This window comes from Nesoenas mayeri (assembly GCF_963082525.1).
Source record: "Nesoenas mayeri genome assembly, chromosome: 2".
Lineage (NCBI taxonomy): Eukaryota > Metazoa > Chordata > Aves > Columbiformes > Columbidae > Nesoenas > Nesoenas mayeri.
Window position 1 is genome coordinate 118,586,576 of NC_137543.1, and position 21,703 is coordinate 118,608,278.

At 39.9% G+C, this 21,703-nt stretch overlaps 1 protein-coding gene across 1 annotated transcript in view; it reads left to right on the forward strand.

Moving 5' to 3' along the window:
* The first annotated feature begins 6,679 nt into the window (after positions 1 to 6,679).
* MRPL3 (mitochondrial ribosomal protein L3) overlaps positions 6,680 to 21,703 on the forward strand; it is a 30,390-nt gene continuing 15,366 nt past the window's right edge. The window contains exons 1-6 of the mRNA XM_080339818.1: positions 6,680 to 6,793; positions 8,744 to 8,922; positions 10,180 to 10,271; positions 11,105 to 11,203; positions 15,088 to 15,187; positions 17,216 to 17,276. Coding sequence (XP_080195944.1) covers positions 6,729 to 6,793; positions 8,744 to 8,922; positions 10,180 to 10,271; positions 11,105 to 11,203; positions 15,088 to 15,187; positions 17,216 to 17,276 — 596 coding nt within the window. The 5' untranslated portion in view covers positions 6,680 to 6,728. The remainder of the gene's footprint in view (positions 6,794 to 8,743; positions 8,923 to 10,179; positions 10,272 to 11,104; positions 11,204 to 15,087; positions 15,188 to 17,215; positions 17,277 to 21,703) is intronic.

Consider the following 21,703-nt stretch of genomic DNA (forward strand, 5'->3'; position numbering starts at 1 on the left):
TTTGTTTCATTTGTATTTTTTAATATCTCACACACCATATCCAAATTTTACATGGCCTGATTTTGTGACAACCAGTGATTTGTAATTTCACGCACACACAGATCACTTGTGTGTGCTAAAAAAACCTGAGTTTGTACCAAAAGAATATTCAAACCACCTTTTTTTTAAAGAGGACACACAAGAACAGATGGGCAGTGGATTGACCTTTCCCTTGAAATATTTATGTATATAAAAGAAGAAATTAGATCACTGTTATTCTTAGTGTTTGAATTTTGGCTTCTCCATTTGCTAAAAGACAATAGTGAAAACTGTGACTTTGTTAGAAGTTGAAGGTAAAATTCGACCCAAAATTATTTGTGTGAGATTGTCCAAAGGACATAGCTTTAGACAAGTTGTGCTCCCAATGAATTGAAAACATTCTTCTTGTTAGTTCCAGAAGAAGCTGTTTTGGGCCAGTGCTGAATATTTTGGAAAATCTCACCTGTGAGCAAGGGATTTTGTTTTTAGAAATATCTATTTCAAAATGAGTTTGCAGGTATTGTAGAACTCTAGCTCCCTGATTCTCCTTTAGAAGTAACTTCCATGGGACCAGCTTTGATTGATGATTTTGTACCATAAAATGAAGGCAATGGGGCAGCCAAGATGCATGGGGCTGTCTCCCCTGCACATTCAGTTCTGCTCCATCTATATCCTGCAGCACAATCGTTCACGCTTGCTAGCAGAGATTCCTTCAGCTGATCGGATATTGAACAGCAGCCAGTATTACTTGCTCATAGATATAAATTGTCTGAAGATATCCCGACTGATAGATCTCAAATCCACATTTCTGTCTAATGGCTGACTGTTCATTTTAGAGCTTAGCCCAGGGGGCTGTGGATATATTTCCTCTGGAAGCTACCATGATTTTCCCTTATATCTCATACACCACTCTGCCAACGTGTCTTAATTCTTATCTACAACATCTCTAGTTTCTTATTCCTATTCCCCCTTTTTTTTCTTCCCTTCCCTATTCTCAGAAGAAAGATTTTCTAGCTCTTAAAGCACATGACTGAAAAAACATGTCCTTTTGCTCCTCCAGTATCTTATTTTGTAACCTTGGGAAAGTAGTTTTAACATTTCTGTACCTCACATTCCTCATCTGTAAAATGAAGGTCACTGCTATGTATTAATAAATATCTCATAATGTTACTGGGGAATTTTAATATTTGAAAAGTGATTTGAGATCCTCAGAAGCATGATGGTGCTCTTGCCACGTAACGAGTGTTACTTCAATCTGGGGCATGGATTTGGGGATGTAATGTACATCTGAGGAGGGGGTTATGCCTTTTTGTTCTTATTTGCCAGAATGAAGGAAAGTAAAGGAAAGTTTTCAGCAAGAAAAATTAGGAATCAGATAAATGGTTCTTCTGGCACATCTTTGGCTAAACAGGTTTTTGAAGTGTTTATGCTTACACGGAATTGGGCAGTTACAGCTCTGCACTAGCAGAGGTGTTACAAGGTGCTTCCATAATGTAGCATCACATAAAATGCAGAGATCAACAGGTGGTTGTTAAATGGTTATTTTATGCTGAGCTATATGAATCATCGGTCATTTTCAGGTAGGTAGGTGGTCTGGATAAGTGTCTCAGGAAAATCACAGTTGCTGCAGATCTTTCTGTTTACTTCACACCATCCAGATTATAAATGTTGTCTACTTATGAAACAAATCACTAGCAGCGGTAATATAGATCAGCAATTCTCTAGCAGCCATCAAGGTATTTGAAAAGACACCTCCATGATATTGAAAAATCAATTGGAAATCTCCTTCAATCCCAGCACGTAAAACAAACACATAATAGTGTGGTGAGCTGGTGTAGGAGAATGCACAGAAGACAAAACTAGCCATATGGTAAAGGCTTTCTAATGAAGCTTTTAATGTTATTTTCATTGCTCCAAGTTATGAGCGTTGTGCAGGGTAATATCATTACATATATGAATATATCTTTGAAATGGCATTTTTTATCCTGTTTTATCTGCTTAGGGTTTTTGAGAGGCTATTCTGCCTTTAGGCAGAACTGCCATCAATTTCTTTCTTTTAGATTTTTTTAATGCAAATTTATACTTCTATGGCCTTTTGAGGGATCATTTTAAATTCTGAAAACTCCTTTAAAATAAATTATATCTTGTACTTTTGAGGTAATTGATGATCTAAAATATCATCCCTGCATACTGCAATCCTGCCTTCCTTTTTACTGTCTCTCCAATCCAATTCAAAACCCAAAAGTCCCAGAACACTCCAAGATATTCATGATCCCTATTAGCCCAAAATACATGAATATCCATAATTCTTGAGCCAGATACTGATCTGAGTTACACTGTTACTTGTGTAAGGGAAACTAAGTCCACAATAGTAATTAAAAAAAACACTAATACACTGCTAATTGCTCATTACCCTACAGTGAATCTAGCTGTGTAAAGTTCTTACCAGGATAAGCAATATTGTGTTCTATGGCATTTGATGAAAGAGTCTGCAGTTATGAAGACAGAATTATAACTATAATAATAGTATCGCCTTAAAACATGTCTTTTCTTTTAGTCTCCAAATATCAAAGGTACATAACTGATGACAGCTAAAAGGTTTATGGTTTGATCCGTTAGAGAGCTGCTGGGTGTGATGAAGAACAGTGGTCCAAGCCAAAGCCTGCTGCAAGTTGCAGAGCTGGTATTCCAAAACGCACAGGTGGAAAGCCCCTGCTCTGAGCACGTTTGCATGACAGAGCCCTGCAGCTCTGCAACACTTGGCTGCATCCTCTGGGTTTACCCACACACCAAATACTGTGAGTTTAGTGAGCTTCATTACTGTATTGCGGTCTGATCTTCGATGACGACTAAAACTGAGCTGTGTCCTTCAGCTTGGCTCTCCAGCTGCACAAATGGGACAGAGCTGACTCCCAGAAAGAACCCAACTGGCTATTCAGATTGACCTTTCTCACTTGGGGTTGTGGGTCTTGCAGTCACACCTGCTATGTAAATCTAAAGCTATATCCAGAATGAAAGAGGTACTAGACAAACTCCCTTCAGTCCTATGGAGCATGGACATTTCAGGCAGAAAGCATCAGTACATTTACATTAACAGTTTTTGGAATGAGAAGGATGAGCTGGAGGACTCCTAGGATAAGTTTACACTTCTCAGGTTGTTTTCCCCCTTTATTTACAGGAAGTGGCATTTTGCCACAAGGAAAATACAGTTTATAGCACCATCCATCCTCCTTTATTCATAGGTCTTACTTGTACCTGCAGCCCTTTGCTGAGGAATTGTACTTTACTAGAGGCAATTTGAGCAATTAGGGAGCTAGATGAGTGATAATCAGCCCAGCTGCACATTTCTTTGCAACATTCACTGCATACCATCAGCTGGCGGCACCTGCAGCCCCTCTTTCTTGTTTTTCCAATCTCATAGAGTACTATCAGCAAGTTTGCTGATGGCGTGAAGCTGAGAGGAGTGGCTGACAGGCCAGAAGGCTGTGCTGCCATCCAGCGAGACCTGGACAGGCTGGAGAGTTGTGCGGGGAAAAATTTAATGAAATACAACAAGGGCAAGTGTAGAGTCTTACATCTGGGTAGGACCAACCCCAGGTTCCAGTATAAGTTGGGGAACAACCTGTTGGAGAGTAGCGTAGGGGAAAGGGACCCAGGTGTCCTGGTGGACAGCAGGATGACCATGAGCCAGCACTGTGCCCTTGTGGCCAAGAAGGCCAATGGCATCCTGGGGTGTATTAGAAGGGGAGTGGTTAGTGGGTCAAGAGAGGTCCTCCTTCCCCTCTACTCTGCCCTGGTGAGACCACATCTGGAATATTGTGTCCAGTTCTGGGCCCCTCAGTTCCAGAAGGACAGGGAACTGCTGGAGAAAGTCCAGCGCAGGGCAACAAAGGTGATCAAGGGAGTGGAGCATCTCCATTATGAGGAAAGGCTGAGGGAGCTGGGTCTCTTTAGCTTGGAGGAGACTGAGGGGTGACCTTATTCATGTTTATAAATATATAAAGGGTGAGTGTCATGAAGATGGAGCCAGGCTCTTCTCGGTGACAACCAGTGATAGGACAAGGGGTAATGGGTTCAAACTAGAACACAAAAGGTTCCACTTAAATTTGAGAAGAAACTTCTTCTCAGTGAGGGTGCCAGAGCACTGGAACAGGCTGCCCAGGGAGGTTGTGGAGTCTCCTACTCTGGAGACATTCAAAACCTGCCTGGACACATTCCTGTGTAACTTCATCTAGGTGTTCCTGCTCCAGTGGGGGGATTGGACTGGATGATCTTTTGGGATCCCTTCCAATCCCAAACATTCTGTGATTCCGTGATTGTGTGATTCATCACATAGCTGGGGAGATCCTCCAAACTGATCAGGTGAAATCTAGGAGACTTCTTTCTTGTGAAGGCTGCCAGTTCAAAAGCGGTGTTTCTGTTTCCTCATTCCTGCAATTCTGAGGACTACTCAAGGCAGGAGACTGGCAGGGAAGGTTATTTTGTAATGAGCACTGTGTCTTTCTCTTCCTTCTCACTAAAAAAGTGCTAGTCATTTCTCTTGCTGTGCAGAAAGCCCTTTACTGCTGTGTTCAGGAGGCACTTGAGTTCTTGTCCCACTGATTAGAGCAGGCAGTTTGCAATGTGATTGCATTCAGAATTGCAGCCATCTCACTACACACATTCCTCCCCAATTTGACAAAAATTCATGCCTCTTCAGCATCCTTAAAAGCTGCATGCACCAAAATAATGGTTTGATAGTGCATCATCATGTTAAAAAGGAGAAAAGAAGTACAGCATTGAAACTTTTCTCCCCAAAATGTGTGCACCCCCAACTATTACTTCCAAGTTACTGGTTTATGAAATCCTTCATCACCTCAGCTGTGCAGCATGCTAGATGAGAAAAGCAGCATCTTGCAGCAACAAAGGCAGCTAGCATCAAGAGAGCCCTTTTCTCTAGCTGGGAACATCCATCATGATTTGGCAAGTCACTTAATCTTGCTGTGTGCCTTGGTTCCACTTCTTCAAAATGGGGATAAATATAATTTTGCTGTTTCCTGGTGACTTTGGTAGGGTAAGCACCATTGTAGGTTTGTCACAGTACTTAGAAATTGGGAGGTATGACTTTTAACATTTTTAGATCCTTTCTGCCTCCTGGTGTGGAAGTCCCTGTCAGAGCAGGAGTATAAGCTACTGATGGACCCCACTTGAAAACATCTCTACATGAAATCTAGCAACACCCCTGTGGTGTTGTTGTTCTTGATGCCAGGGAAAGAACAAGAAGATGCAGCGGTCACTATAAGAGCAGAGATGACTAACCAGCTTCAGAGAAGGAATACCAGTTGCACTGTGAATTTGAGAGATACATTTCTGAACACACTGTGTTTTTACTTCTTTAAAAGACAAGAAGTAAACATGAGGACAAGGAGCACGTGTGAAAGCTGCTGGGAGTTTTCTGGATCACAGTTTTGGGTGTGACCACCAAAATTGTGCTCAGTTACCCACTTTGAGGTTCCTACAGCCTTTTTCAGATGTTGTTATCTGGCCAGAAGCCTCGAGTACAACAACCACACACAGTGGGGAAGAAAATGGAGCAGCGGGGCAAAGGGAAGGAGCCATAAGACTTCAGCTGGCCACGCTGAACAGCCTTTAAAAAAAATTCTGTTGAAACTAAAAGGGAATCTTCAGTTCTTATGCACTCACTATCCTGCCTAGTGTGCTCATTAATTCTGAATACTGACAAAAGCCAGATCTCACTGAAGCGAGAGAGTCAGAGGTACCAGCCCTGTGCCAGGCTGCCCTGAAATCTCCCTGGCTACTTTAATTTTACCAGTAACTTCACTGGCTACAATATGAAATACGCTTCTCAGCAATGTTGCCCTGCCACCTTTACATGGCCCCCGTCACCGGCAAGGAGCACCTGACGCAGTTCAGGCCCGTGCCCATCGCTGGTCTGATAACGCAGAGACACTTCTGTCCAAACCACCCCCTTGCCCGCGGCCTTCCCCCCATGGTCTACCCAACCAAAACCAGCACACAGCCAGTGGGGGCCAGGTTAAACCACAGGCCCCTGGGCCACTTTGGGCAACCGGAGGCAAGTCTGGCGCACTGAAATGAAGAAATAACAGCAGAGTCAATTACACTGCTAAGCGGCATTCTTTATTTTATCAGCCCTGGGGAGCACTGGGGATCATCCTCCATAAGCGCTCCAAAGACTGGATGCTCTTGCGTTGCTTATGTTCACAGGATTATTACATATGCATTACAGTTTTTGAAAATTTTGACCTACATCTACACTAATAAATAATTGATTATGTTAGTTATAATTGTTTAGTTTCTTACTCACAAGACGTCTATTGATTATTAGTTAAACATAAACTAAGCACTCTGCTTCCAAACAATGTATCACTCAATCTCCTTCTTGTCGTGCGGAAGGATCTAAACCGTGAAAAACATCCCCTCGTTTTGCAGGTGGTCAGAAAGCATTTAGCACGTCAATTGCTTAACGATGTGTACGTCGTTTATAACTTAATCACAGTATACATTAATTTAGCACGCACGACCGCGTCTTAGGGTGTGTTGGGGAGCTTAACTTAGGAGACAATCTCCTCCCCCCGCGCTGGGAGCAGGGGCCGGAACCTTCTTTCCGAGGCGGCACGGAAGGTTTTTAGCAGCGGAGCGGGCGGTGGCGCCGGAAGCCGGCGGCGGCGGCTCCGCCAAGGGTGGCGGCAATGGCGGGCTGGAGCCTGCTGGGCCGGCTTGGGGGGCGGCTGTGGGCCGCAGCTTCTGGCAGCAGGTAGCGGAAAGGCTGGGAGGGAACGGGGCTGCTTCGGAGGGCGGGAGAGGGGTGCGGGGCAGAGCCGGGGGCAGAGAGGGCCTGGCCCATGTCGCAGCCCCGGAGTGACGGGCGCCTCGGCCGCCCCTTCCCCTACGCGGCATGTGTGGCCTCAGCCGTTCGGAGAGGTCTCTGCGTGCAGCCTGTTTGCCCTTGCAAAGGCGGGGATGCCCCGGGTTAGTGCTGGGGCGCTCAAGCGTCAGATGCAGCCCCAGCCTGCGCGGGAGTTAGGGCAAGATGTGCGTATTTGCACCCAAAATATCTTCGTTTCATAGTGAGTGACGTGACCTGCTGTGTTTTGAGTCCCCGTGGGCCGCCCTTATAACTGGCCACCAGCATCCTCCAGCTGCGCTGTTCAGTACTCAGCTCCATTGTGCTTGCAGAGGATTAAGAAGCATTCAGGGTTTTTGTAGCACTCACAAAAGTTAAAGCAGTGTGGTTAAACTACTGTAGCTGTTGAGCAGTGAATGTAAGATCGGAGAGTTGTTTGGGCTGGAAGGGAGCTGGGGAGGTTTCTGTTCCAATCTCCTGCACACAGTGTGGCCAGCTCTGGGGTCAGACCAGGTTGTTCAGGGTTTGGTTTGGCCTTGAGAGCCTCCACGGACAGAGGCCGCACAGTCTTTCTGGGCCCCTGTTCCAGTGTTTGACTGTTCTCACGGTGAACGCTTTTTTTTTTCTTTATGACAAATCTGAACCCCTTTTTTCAGTTCATACTGATTCTGTCATTCTCCTGCCATTCACCTCAGTAAACATGGACTGGCTCTGTCTTCTCTGTAACATTCTCATAGGTATTGCAAAGCTGCTGTCAGGGCCCCCTAAGCCTCCTCTTCTCCAGACTAAACAAGCTCAGTTACCTCAAGCCTCTCACAGGGCAAGTCCTCCAGTCCCTGCCCATGTCTGTGCACCACTGCTGGACTCACTTGTTTATAAACATCCCTGTTGTGCTGGGGACCCAAAACTGGATTTAGTATTGCAGATATGGTCTATTCAGAGTGCTGAAGAGGGGATGATAACTGCTTCCCTTGTTTTCCTGACTATGCTGCTGTTGATACAGCCCAGGCTGCTGTTAGCCTTCACTGCTGCTGGGAGCCTGCTAGCTCTTTTTTTACCTTTTTGCGTCCCAGGTCCTTTGCCTATCTGGGGACCAGCTCTGCTGAAGTCACAGCCTGCAAGAGGTTATTCCATCCCAAGTGTGGGACTTTACGTTTCTTCTTTATGAATTTCATTAGGTTCCTTGTTGGCCTGTCCTTCTTATGGCAGAGGGATGCTCTTGACCATTGTTAACTCCTCCCTTCAGTTCAGTTTTATTTGCAAACTTGAGAAGGATGCACTTGTCCTCTCGTACAGGTCACTGATAAAGATGCTAAACAGAACAAGTCCCCAGATAGACTCTTGAGGAACTCTACTTGTAACGGGCGTTCTAGTAGAGTGAAAACCGTTAACTGTGACTCTTTTATCCTGATGATCCACCCAGGTTTTTGCCCATGTGATACCCCACCCATCCATGCCATAACATCCTAGCTTGGATAGAAGGATGCCGCTGGAGACTGTTGAAAGCCTTGCTAAAGTTAAGCAACACCCAATGCTGTTTCTTCATTCATGGATCTAGGGATCTAGCTTTTTTCTCACAGAAGGAGTGGCTGGTTGTCTTACTGTTACTTCCCCCACTTTGGTGTACTTTAGAATACTTTAAAAGTTAGATGAGAGCATAACAAACAATTAAGTGGTGTTGGTCAGGTGTGGCCAGTTTGTGTGATGATGGCTCAATAGCTTGCTAGTATAATTTCAGTCTTTGTTACTGTAATATGCACTGCTCCAGTTATGTAGTATATATTACATTATGAACATATGTGTTATGTGACATTATTTGAACTAATAAGACACTTAAAACTTTTTTCCATCACTGGAAAGGGGGCAGCTGGGCTTTGTAGTCAGGCATGTTAACAGTGCAACATGGTGGCACGAGCATCTTTCTGAAGAGAATGTCGAGTTCCTCAAGAAGATAACTGCAGAGGAATATAAAGCTCAGACAGCCAGCAAGCTGTGCCCTCTGAAAGATGAACCATGGCCGCTGAACGAGTGGAAACCAGGTGAGAAAGTATCTCTTCTGAAATACCAAACTCATGCTGAAATTATATGAAGAAAATTAACTCTACCCCAACCAAAACCAGCACACAGTAACATCAGGATTGTGTCTTGTAAAGGATTCTCTTTATTGCTTTTATTTCAATCCAACACATCTCCTAGTAAATAGGTAAATGTACACGAGCTCTGTAAAAAGCATTTAAAGTATTACATGTTAAGAACCTTGTAAAAACTTTTAGTCCAAATCAGCACTTGACCAGTCCTGCTGCTGTACAATGACAAGATAATAAACTAAGAATTAATAAAAAAAGACTCCCAAGAATATAAAGTATATGAACTTGAAAACGTTCTTATAAGTATTGCTGGGCTCTGAAGAAAAACTGTAGCATATAGTATATCCAGTTCTATTCGGTTATTCATAGAATCATAGAATTGTCTCAGGTTGGAAGTGACCCATGAGGATCATTCAGTCCGACTCCCTGCTCCTCATGGGACTACCTAAAACTAAGCCATATGACTAAGAGTGTTGTCCAGACGCTGCTTGAACTCTGACAGTCTTGGTGCTGTGACCACTTCCCTGGGGAGCCTGTTCCAGTGACCAACCACCCTCCCAGTGAAAAACCTTTTCGTTATGTCCAAAGCTGTACAGAGTAAAACACAACATGAAGGTTTCGAATCTTCAGAAGTGTCACCTAGTTTGACAGCAAACAACAGAATCTTCAAATCCATGACAAGATCCTCAGATGACAGTGGAAACTGAAACAAGGAGCATTTTTTTTAACTTTAAATCATTTATTGTTCATCTTTAAGTGAGCTGTTTTTCATGACATGAACTGTCAGAAGCCAGACATGACAGGCTGCCTTTGCTGTACAGTTGCAGTGACAAAAATATGCAGAGGTTGGGGGGGGGAACCTACTACAGTAAACTTTTAAATAGTTAGTTTGGCTCTAGTGAAACTAACTGCATGTGAGTTGTATTTTCTAAAAAAAAAAAAAAGGGTCTGAAGCATTGGTTGTTCTGAACTTAATGGGGAACCATGTTGCATGTTCCATCAAACACAGCTGGAACAAACAGAACTTTGCTACTGGAATTAAAAACAGTGGGCAGGTTATTCCCAGCCTACCCCCAGGTAGTCAGTGATGTTTTATCGCCTACTTCAACTCCTTAGGACAGATCATGACCGAGTTCATGGGACTTTACAGGTTATAAGATTTCAAATATTAAGTGTGGAGTTGCATCTGTGCTCTGTTTTGATTTACAGATTCCATCAGAGTTGGTGTTGTTGCAGTAAAACTGGGAATGATGCCAATATGGACCAAGTCAGGAAAAAAACACGCTGTGACTCTCCTTAAGGTGAAATAAATCATAACAAATTTAATCTTCTATACTGTATTCAGAATGTTAACCAGAAGATTTAGGCAAAAATGAAACTTATCACTTGTACAGAGTAGGAAATCCCGTAGTGAAAGGAAAGATTTCTTTCAGTCCTGTGTAATACACCATGCCTGTTCTCCATTTGTATCCAAAACTTTCTAGGAGTGGTGTGCCTTTTGCCACAGGTATTCAAGTGCTGCAGAACCATGGGTGATATTACCTAGGTGAGGAAAGATGGGAGGACAATAGAAAGTTCAGGTTCGCTACCCCACTTCATTTTTTTTCTGTTCTTGCCACCTGCAGGCACTTGTTTCAGCCTGGTTGCTGAGCATTGGTAGCCCTGTAGGTGCTGCTTTGTGTTCTCTGGCAGCCACTACTGTGACAAAGCTGTTCACTGACTTGTTGCTGCTGTATGATAGACCAGTCCTGTCAAGGACGTGAGGTTTACAGGGCAAAGGAACAGGAGTCTAAAATGTGGGCTCGTACTGTATGCTTTGCTGCTGCATACAGTGGAGATTTTGCAGACATTGCAGGCAAAATATGACTATAAAAGTTTATTTGATTTCTAGAGCATTTATGAAAATATAATTTGCACTCTACTAATAACTTTTTCATAATATAAGCCTTTAATTGATTGGAAAAAAAAGCCTATGGTAAAAAGGTAACACACTCCCCTACTTGTAGGCAGTATCTTCTGTTGTATAGATAAAAAGGAAAACAGAGACTGACTTTGTTTCACTTGTTTTGATAATTTCTTACAAGGGTCTCAAAGTGTACACATCTGCTTATACTCAAACACTATTTTTCTTAAGGTACAAGATTGCCATGTTTTAAGATACATTTCAAAGGAAGAATCAGGTGGAAAAACATCTAAACTACTTGTTGGAGGCAAAAATGGATCTCCTTTTTTTGTAAGTAAACCACTTTGGTTGTTTTTTGTTTTTTTTTTTTAGAATAGTTGTTTATGTTGTGATTACAGTACAGAAGTAGCATCGGTAGATGTCTCTAAAAGACTAATTGGCGGGTATGCATGCTTTCAAACTGATCTTTTATCGCATCCACCCTTACTTATCTCCTTAATGCTGGTGTTGATTCTTGGTTAAGAGAACTGTGAGAAAAACTTTTAGAAAGTTCTGCGTTTTTATTCTCTATCAAGGCTGTGGGCTTAGGAACTTGCTTTGATGTGCAGTGTCTCATACCATTTTATTAGCTTTAGTTGTAAATTTTCCACAGGTCTGTTGAGATTGTTTAATTTGCATACAGTTTTATTGATGAATAAGTTTAAGACTTAAATTTTCAGGAAGATAGCTTTATGATTATAACTCATCAACAGTGATATCAAAGCCACTCAGTTGTTTAGACACTGCAAATGCTTGATGTGGAATTCTCAGCCACCTTCAGTGGCGAAGGTTGTCTAACAGAGCTGTCATTCCTGAGAAGAAAAATTGAATTATAGATCAAGGCAGAAACAAAGCTTTCCTTCAGAGGATTGCAGTTTCTGTGATCCATTATTTCTATAAAATATCACTTTTCACTTTGTGCAGTATCCTGGCACTCATTTGTTTGATTTAGGCAAGTAAAAGAACCTAGGACTTGTGATTACTTAGCAGATAATCTGAGTTGGCAATTGTGTTTTTTTGAGGACATGTATTTCCCTTTGTCAAACAGAAGGTTGTCCCAGAGCGTCAAAATGAGTCTGTGTACTTGTTTTTACTTTAGTGGAGGTGAGGGAAGGAGAGCTTTTTTCATTTGATAAATTAATTGGCTTTTGTAGTATATTCTACTGATTTTGAACTGGCTTCTATTTTAAGGCATCTTTATTTTATTCAGTGGATTTATATCATGTTTCATCATCACTGCTTCTACTTTTCAGATATCATATCTTCTCACTCCAGGCCACTTCCACTTTCTAGGTGTGACATTTTTCCTGGAGAAGTTACACCTGTGTGTTTTCTTTCCTGTTACCTTGGTTTAAGACATACAAGAATCATGTCAATAATAACTTTCAAGTTGTTCTTTTCATAAAGATGATGTTAGCATTGATTTCGATATGTTGTCAGATTGAAAATGTGCAGGAAGAAAGGAGGAATACAGAAAATCTATATTTAAACAGCTCTTGTGAACTAAGAAAATTTCTTGAAAGCAGAACTACCTAAAAAGTCAACTCAATAATTTTTTAGTAGTTTGGCTTATATTAATTATTCTCTTCAACATAATTTGGTTGAACCTAGACTTATTTTAATGAAGAAATAGATTAATATCCATAGACAAATCTGTGGTGTGGACCTGGCCTGAGACCAAGCTCTGGACTGTTGTTGTCATCATTGTTATTATCGTCATTGTATAAAACTACATAATTTCTAAGACTCTGGCACAGAGATTCTGAACAATTTTACTCGTTAAGGTACTAACAAATTATGTCTTTCTGTGATTTAGCTTCAGGTTTGAATCATTGCTCTACTACCCTGTTTCCCCAAAAATAAGACAGGGTCTTATATTAATTTTTGCACCAAAACTTATTACTTTTTTACATGTATAGCTGCCTGGACACTATTTGTATTGACTTTTTCATGAACTGTAACTAGGGCTTATTTTTTTGGAGTAGGGCTTATTTTTTTGGAGTAGGGCTTATATTTCGAGCATCCTCAAAGATCCTGAAAAATCATGCTAGGGCTCATTGTCAGAGTAGGTCTTATCTTCAGAGAAACACAGCATGTTTCTTAGTCTTTTTATGTGTTTCTTTTCTCTCTGAAGTGACTGCATGTGAGAATTAAGAGAAAACTGAATGATACTGTATTGTATTAGCATAAGAAGTTTATCTGCTGTTAATTCTTCAGAAAAACATTTGTCTTCCTCAGATTCCTCCCAGCTACTGATTTTTAATGAATTCACTCTAATGATTCTCTCAGTAATTTTACCAACAAAGTGTTTCATGTATTTGAGTGTCAATTGCTTAAAAATGATAAGGGGTATTGTGTTTTTAGCAAGATTTTTTTTTTTCCTTTTTAGCTTGATGTATGTCAGTCTACTACAAGAGAACAGATTTGTCATGATTTTTAATGCAAAATTATTCTCAAAAGTACAATTCTGCCAGTGTTCTAACATTTTTTTTTTTTGTCAAAAATGCTTTTGTACTCTTCCCTTAGGTGAGGGTGTATCGATCATTTTCCTATAGTACTGGAAGATATTGTTTGTCTTTTAAAAATAAGAACATCTTGCGAATTCAGTCAGTGTTCTCTTCAGTGTTGCTTTTTAGGAAGGCTTTGTAAAGGCTGCAGTGTTCTGTTTGTAGAAATATATATCTCTCTGGCTTGACCGTTTGAAGAAACCTTGTTGTTGAAGTAGAACAGTGCAAGGCTATAGTAGGACTCTTGAGATGTGATTTTTACCCTTTGACTTTGCTTTTCTTCTGCTGTGGTAGTTCTTTCCAGAGCTCTCCTTGCTGTCATCTGAGGCACCGCTTTTACATAACAGTGGAAATAAAGGATTAATATGCAGGCATTTAATAGAAAGGGGATTTCTTTATTTTTAATTATTATGTATGGTACTACAGTTTAATGCAATTGTCCTCCATTTACTCCTCAAATTTTTGTGGTCTTGGGAGAGATTTTGTATTTAGTTGATGACTCTTTTTTGAAGGGTGTTTGAAGTGCAAAACACTCAAAAAAATCTTTTAATTCTCAAAGACTTTGTATCTACTCTGCCTCCTCAAATAAGCACCGATTCATAAATTTAAGTTCTGTTTTGTCTTTGTCAGGGATGCTTCATCATGTTTCTCCCTCATTTTTCACAAAACGTCTCATGACACTTTTTAAAGAGATTTTTTAAAATTGGAAGGGCAATATGTACATTTTCAAAATAAACTAAGTAACAATTATAAAGTTATTCGCATTATTTTATTTTAAAATACACAGAGTTATTTTTGAGAGAGAGCTGCACAGAACTTTTGAAAAGTGAACCTCAGAGATGTGACTATCCAAGTGTGACAGTATTGTCAGATGCTTAAATTGCTTTCTAGGAGAATTCATTTGAAGAAAAATCAGCTGCATTTCTTTTTTTTTCCTATGTCCACAGTTTTCCTGTATCGCTATTTCCATTGCTTGGTATCATTTCAGTGGTCAGCAGTTCTCTGAGTTGTCTTGTTTAAAACAGCTGAGAACAATTTTAAGTATTTTTAACTTTGTCAGACTCCTCTAAAAGAAGAGCCCTTCTTTAGTAAGTCAGCAGTAATTTATCACTGAGTGTATGTGATACATCTTAAAAATACATGAATCATAAAGTTGTTCTTTGTTTTTCCTTTTTTAGTCCAGAGACTCTAGATGCTTTTCTATGGGAAGTTAAGCATTTCTAGGAGTGTCTGCAAGACCAGGCTTTATTTCTATGGTTTTAATAGTTAAATAAATTGTATTCGTGATGATGTGGAACTAAGTCGTTAAAAGCTTTGAAACAGAGAAAATGCTTTTAAAGTACTACAAAACTCTTTAAAAGTCATGAAAAGTCATATTTTGTGTACATTCGAAGTGATTAGTTTCCATTTCTGATCTTAGAAATCTTCATGTATCTCTTGTTTATGTGTTGTAGCTGTAGTGTAACTAGTTGACAGAAAATAAAATGCGGACACTGGAGTTTTAAAGTAATTCTATATAGAGTTTAAATGCTTATTCTCAAGATAAAAGTGTAGGGTAATATATCTGTTTCTCTGAGTGGTGTTGACAATCTGTAATCACTTTCTGTGTGAGGTTGATCCTTGGGTATTTTAAGATCACTTCTTTTTTATGTCTGCTCTTTGTTCCAGAAATCAGAGGCTGCAATGGAAATTTTTAAAGAAGCTGGAGTCCCACCAAAGCAGAAAGTTACAACATTTAATGTAACAGATGATGCCATTATTAAACCAGGTGATCCTTTTGAGCTACTGAATATTGTATGCATAATCATTTGATGCCTGCCACTTCTTGTAGATCTAAACCAAGTTATGATGTGCATTTCATTTTTGTTCTATGTGAAAATTTTTGAATTCTTATTTCTTTATCATTGAGCACAAACTTTTTTGCCCAGGAAAAGCTAGAAAATGGACTTTACTTTCAAGATGATGAGAAGTAGGATTTTTTTCCTTAGTATGTTTCCATTCCTTAGAAAATAAGTCAATTCCAAGCCAGCTAATATAAAAAAAATAAGTGTCTAACCTTGACTCACTTGTTGGGAATAAATACAAATGTGTTTACTGGAAATTCTCCAATTATGAGGATGGCACCAAGAAGTTTGTCATAATGTTTCTCGGGAGCCTAAAATAGCAGTCTGAGGTTTATTTCTTCCTGCTGCATTCACAAGCAGGACTGATGCCTGTCATGTATGGTGTTTTTTCTGGCACCTTGCAAAGTAGAATGCATTAAAACATGTTATAACAAATGTTCTCACTAAAAGTCAGTGGTGGAAGTTTGGAGATTTAATGGGAAGTTTTGAAGTTTTATTAGCCAGTGTATTTAGGTTGCTTTTATTTTGTGCTTTTTGATAGTTACAGGTATTTTCCTGAGAGTTACGTAGAGTGGTAAATTCTAATGTATTACATCTTTATTTGCCATTAGAGAAGGCTTTTACAAGACCTTATTAAGACAGTGCGGTAACTGATAAAAATCGAACCTAGCATAAAATGGATGTCTGGACCAGTAAATGGAACTAAAAGCTTCAGATAAAGCAGAATGCCAGGTTTTCAATAAACTGATTTTGCAGTTTCTGTATTTTGTACATAACATCCTTCATGTACTTGGCTTTCTATCAGTTGCCTGCTGCTGACGGCATTGTACCTCAGGTGTGAATAGATTATTTCACAGAATCACAGAATGTCAGGGATTGGAAGGGACCTCAAAAATCATCTAGTCCAATCCCCCTGCCGGAGCAGGAACACCTAGATGAGGTTACACAGGAACGTGTCCAGGTGAATTTTTAATGTCTCCAGAGAAGGAGACTCCACAACCTCCCTGGGCAGCCTGTTCAGTGCTCTGTCACCCTCACTGAGAAGAAGTTTCTTCTCAAATTTAAATGGAACCTCTTGTGTTCCAGTTTGAGCCCAATACCCCTTGTCCTACCGTTGGTTGTCACTGAGGAGAGCCTGGCTCCATCCTCATGACACTCACCCTTTATATATTTGTGAACATTAATAAGGTCACCCCTCAGTCTCCTCCAAGCTAAAGAGTCCCAGCTCCCTCAGCCTTTCCTCATAAGGGAGAGGCTCCACTCACTTCATCATCTTTGTTGCTCTGCGCTGGACCCTCTCCAGCAGTTTCCTGTCCTTCTGGAACTGAGGGGCCCAGAACTGGGCACAATATTCCAGATGTGGTCTCACCAGGGCAGAGTAGAGGGGAAGGAGAACCTCTCTCGACCTACTAACCACCTCCCTTCTAATACACCCTAGGATGCCATTGACCTTCTTGGCCACAAGGACACAGTGCTGGCTCATGGTCATCCTGCTGTCCACCAGGACCCCCAGGTCCCTTTCCCCTACAATGCTCTCTAATATGTCATTCCCCATCTTAAGATAACATTAATTAATATAAGGATTTTTGTGCTTGAGTTTTAGGAGATGTTAGCGTAATTTCAGTTTGTGTTCATACTTACTTGAAAATGGCATGAAATTTGTGTGAACATGAAGCAGGTTTTTTGGTTTTTGTTTTTTTTTTTTAATTGACTGAAAACAGGCTTGAAACTTTGCTGAAGATGCAGCTGAGATGGAGCTGAGCAATGTGCTTAAGTAGTAACTACAAAGCATCTATTTTAGTCAGTGTGGTTTATAGAGAAGAACAAATAATATGTGAATAAACCCAAAGTTTTTCTTTCCTGTGACTGCCATTTACCCTGGATGGTAATGACTGGGGAGTTTTGAGGATTTCAACGCTTAGTTGAACATGATCTCTCCTTTTCTTTTGCAGGTACTCCTTTGTATGCTGCTCACTTCCGCCCAGGGCAGTTCGTGGATGTTACTGCAAAAACGTAGGTTGCTAATGATTTAACGTGTACAGTTCATCTTTCAAACAGACTGGTTGGATTTCCTCCCCCTCTATTTTGGCTTGAACTCATGGCTCACTAAAGCCGAAGTATAAGGGTAGTGGCAGAAAATAAAGTCCGTTCAGCCATTGGGTAAAAAAATATCAAATTGTTTTTCTTTGAGGCTTATTTTTTATTTTAACATGGTAGGTAAACAAATAATACTCTTAGGGCTGTGGTTCTGCCTGTCTTGTCTGTAGCACATTCATGATTAGCATGGAAGGGCTTGACAAAGAGCTTGAGAAAAGAGGTGCTCAAACTTAGTATGGGCAAAGAGGTCTGCAGTGTTGTATCTGTGGTATGTAGAAGTGGTGAATAAACGCTGAAAAGCATCAATTCCCAGACAGACTGTTTAATTTTGATGTGGTGTAGAGATGCGAAGAGAGATGTATCTTGTGGACCAAAAGAAAAGCAAAAAGATAGTGAAAATGTTTGGGCAGACAACGGAGCTGTCATATTCCATTTTTATTTTCTCTCATATTCCAGTTCATCTCCTTGCCAGCAATGGCTAATAATCTTTAATGTGGGAGGAATAATTTCCTCTCAGACCACTGAAATGCCAAATTAGAGCTCAAGTGGTAGAGCATGTCCAAAGAAAACTGGCATCTTGCCTCAAAGACCAGTCATGCCTCCTCTGCTGCATCCATGAGTTCTGCTACCCAAGAGAACTCCTATCTCCATGTTTCAGTGAAGTGTATTTTTGTCATGTTGTGATACCAAGACCATGTTTTGCATTTGATGTTTTATTTATTGTGTAATGGAGATAATACCCACATGGCCTTGTTGAAATATCATCCATTGTAATTGTCTCACATATGTGTAATACTTTTAAATATCTAATATTATTCACAGATCTTTGTATATATGGAGAAACTGATCATATCAGTAGAGCTGAGTAGTTGATTCTAATATAGCTACACCTGACTACACGCATGAGGGCACCTTATTCTGAACAGGCGGTAAAGAAGTTGACTGGAATTAGTATTTTTTTAATGTCAAACTTCTTATATAATACTTAGATCTGGTATGTTGTTCATTTTGCTTCTAAATTGCATTCAGGGAACAGCCTATAACAGACAATAACTTGTTTACAAAGCAAAGCACTGTGTCATTAGGAATACAGTCATTCCATGTAAATTAAATGTCACGCTTTGTTAAGGCAGAAAAGCTTTGTTTTTCTAGAATTATTTCAAGAACTAGAGAAGTGTTTTGACAGTGTAAGAGATACTGATAAGCAGCCACAGGATATTGATTTGTATCTTGCTACATGTATTTGAAATTACTAGCAAGCAAAAAATAGACCGGGTTCCTGGATATGTTTGGTGAACCCATCTTATCTTTTAATTCAGTATTTCTAATCTATTATCTCCAGATATTTGTCTGATCCCATTTCAGAAATTAGCTTTTTGTTCATACTGCTGACTTGGGTGGTGTATTACATGTAATCCCACTATACAGGTGCCTAATATAAAAGGAGAAGGAAAAATTCTTAAGCTAGAGAGAGAGAATTTTTTTATCATGGTTTTTCTGCCAATAGGATTATCTAATCATTCCAGTATTTCTGTATCTGTGGCTTTTAACCTTTTTCTGTGACTTACTTTCTGATTTCTACTTTTAATGTTGCTTTCTTTTTAATTTCTACTTTTGTAGAATGCTGCATTTATCACATTCTGTTAAATCTTGCGCAAGAATTTAATTATTTTAGTACATTTCAGTTTTTATTTGGGTCTTTATTCCATACAGTTTCATCCATTGTTGTTTAGTCTTATACTTGGGTGAGGTTAATCTGTCATTATTTTTCAGAATGCTGTATCCATCCTTCTTAGTTTACTGTACCTGTAAGTACAGATTTCACAAAAATATCCAAGAAGTGCTTGAGTGAAGGGCAAACAGAGTTATTTTGGGAATGATTATAGCATTGATCTATAGCATTTGGGCTGTGCCGAAGGTGAAAAATGAGAACGTACTTCGTATTGTACTTGTGTTCTGAATCCCCTCAAGAGGAGTCGTCTTCTCCCTACTGAAAAAAGGAGACTGGGGAGGTTTGGTCCACAGGCTGAAATGCGCCTTTGTACATTAGTCTCTGAAGTCCCATTTTCAGGAGTGATGTAAGCACTTGAAAGATTGTAAGCTGTAGGGGCATTTTGAAAAGGTACTTAAGGATTCAAACCATTATGGGCTTAAGAGAGAGCATTTCCTAATAACTTGTTATCACCACTAGTAAAGTTTTCAGAAATATTGTTACATGAACAGCTGTTTTACCTTCTTAAGATTGTCAGTAATTTTGTTTTACTGGAGAAAAGACTGAAGTGTGCAATGTTTGAAATCATATAGATGATAATAGCAGCATGGTTGTTAATAGCATGATTAGTTCTAATTATTCCTTTAAAAAGGAAAGGAAGAAAACTAATGTCACCTTAGTGAGAAGATAATAGAGTGGAATATAAAGGGTATTTTAATTTTTTACCAGCTTTTAATGAGTCAGGTGAGCAACGTATCTTTTTGGTGTGCTTTCTTCTGCCAAGACGTAAATAAAAAATACGCTGCTTAAAATTGACGAAGCTTTTCTCAGTTATTTTAACTCAGAAAAAGCCACTTGTGGTACATTTCAGAAGTCTTGGTTAGCATCTTAATTTGGTTACAAAAGTCTAGGGTACTTTTTTATGACTATCTGCTTCTAAACTTTCCTTGCAAATATTTTTGTGGAAATCTTTTGAAATGTTTTGATGCTTTTATACCTCTGAAGAAAAACACTTCCACAGAAATTAGAAGGTTCAGTTAAAGATGTATGCGGTTTGTTTATATTTGAAGTCTCGTAATTTGTTCAGCAGAGTATGAGTGGCTATTAGAGTGCTGTCAGTCGGCAGCACGTCTGCATGCTGTCAGTCTTCTTTAGTGCTGAATTTTTTCCTTAGGACTTATTTTCAGCAATTTAACAGCTCAGTCTTTTTAAGTTTTATAGCTGTCTTTAATGATGAGAGTTTTCCTTGGTGTTTCAGAGGTATGTTTCAAAAATATGTAAAGGCTTACTGCCCTTTTTGGAACAGTGGTAAAATTCAGAATCCCTGTGACCTGATGGTCTAGTTTAGCCCTGACATGCTTTGGGCTAAAATCCACAGCACTGTGCAGAAGCGCTTCTCTCACAGGCTGCGCTTCTGTGATCTCGTTAAGCTGATGTAGTCAAGACTGTTGCCCAAAGGGGAGGCGGTACTCACTCCCACAGGGTTCCCGTTCACCTTCTTTCACTAGTCCTGGTGTCCTGAGGTGCACAAAGGAAAAGATCAGTGTGAGGTATCCATATGCTTCTCTGGGTTCATTTTCAGCTGGATCAGTTGCACACTCCAGCTTGCCGATCAGCAAGCGAGCTGCTGCGCTAGTACCAACACATGGGGATGGGGAGAAGTGGCACTGTTCCTTAAGCCCAACACTGGATGGCAATTGAGTTGTATTATATTGCCGTTTTCTGCCACTTCATGACTTTAGAACATCTGAAACTTTGCCACTCCAAAGAAAAAGCCAGCAGTGGGTTTGTTTGAAATGTGTCAGAATTAAGTGGTGATTCTGATGTGTTTAGTTGTTTATTTAATTTTGCTAGGTTAACAGTGTCATCTGAGCCTGAAAGTATACTCCACAACATCTGAAATTATTTGACTAAGCAGTTGGAATCCTTTTCTTCTACAGCATCTAAATAAGTGTCTTTTAAATTAGGTTAGTTTGAGGAGTTAGCAGCAAACTAAATTGTTGCTTAATTAGACTGCTTTATTCCAGTAGCTTCCCAAATTAAAGTTGGCTCATTAGGTACTGACATTTTACTTGTATCAAACCTGGAAAATGAGGTTTTGTGCAAAATGAGGTGGTTGACCTGAACAGCTGCTTTCCTGCGGGTGAGACTAGAACAACCGTGTGTAATAAACTCTGCTTTTAATTCTACAGAAAGATTATTTTCCTTTCATTTAACATTTGCGTGTCTTAGTTTTGCATTTCATCATTGTGGGCTGTGATTCCTTTCTGGGGCTCAGGTAATTGTGCTTCAATTAAGCTAAGGAAAGTAAGTGAATTCCATGCATTGAAAAACACCTGGCATCTGTTCAGAAGTCAACAAGAACATATTCTTACAAATAACTGTTAAATTTTTGGCAGAATTGAAAAAGTTTAACAAAATTAAGCTATAAATCCTCCTCTGACTTTCCGTTGTATTTCTCGAACAGCATGCATCTTAAATTCTCTTCCGTCTTTATGTAAAACGAACATTAGTTTCAAAAACACTTCAAATTTCAAATGAATTGGAAGAAGGTAAAGTATTTGCATTAGAAATACAGATAAATTTTGAGTCATGGAAAATTTATTCGTAATATATACTTTTTGCACATGGT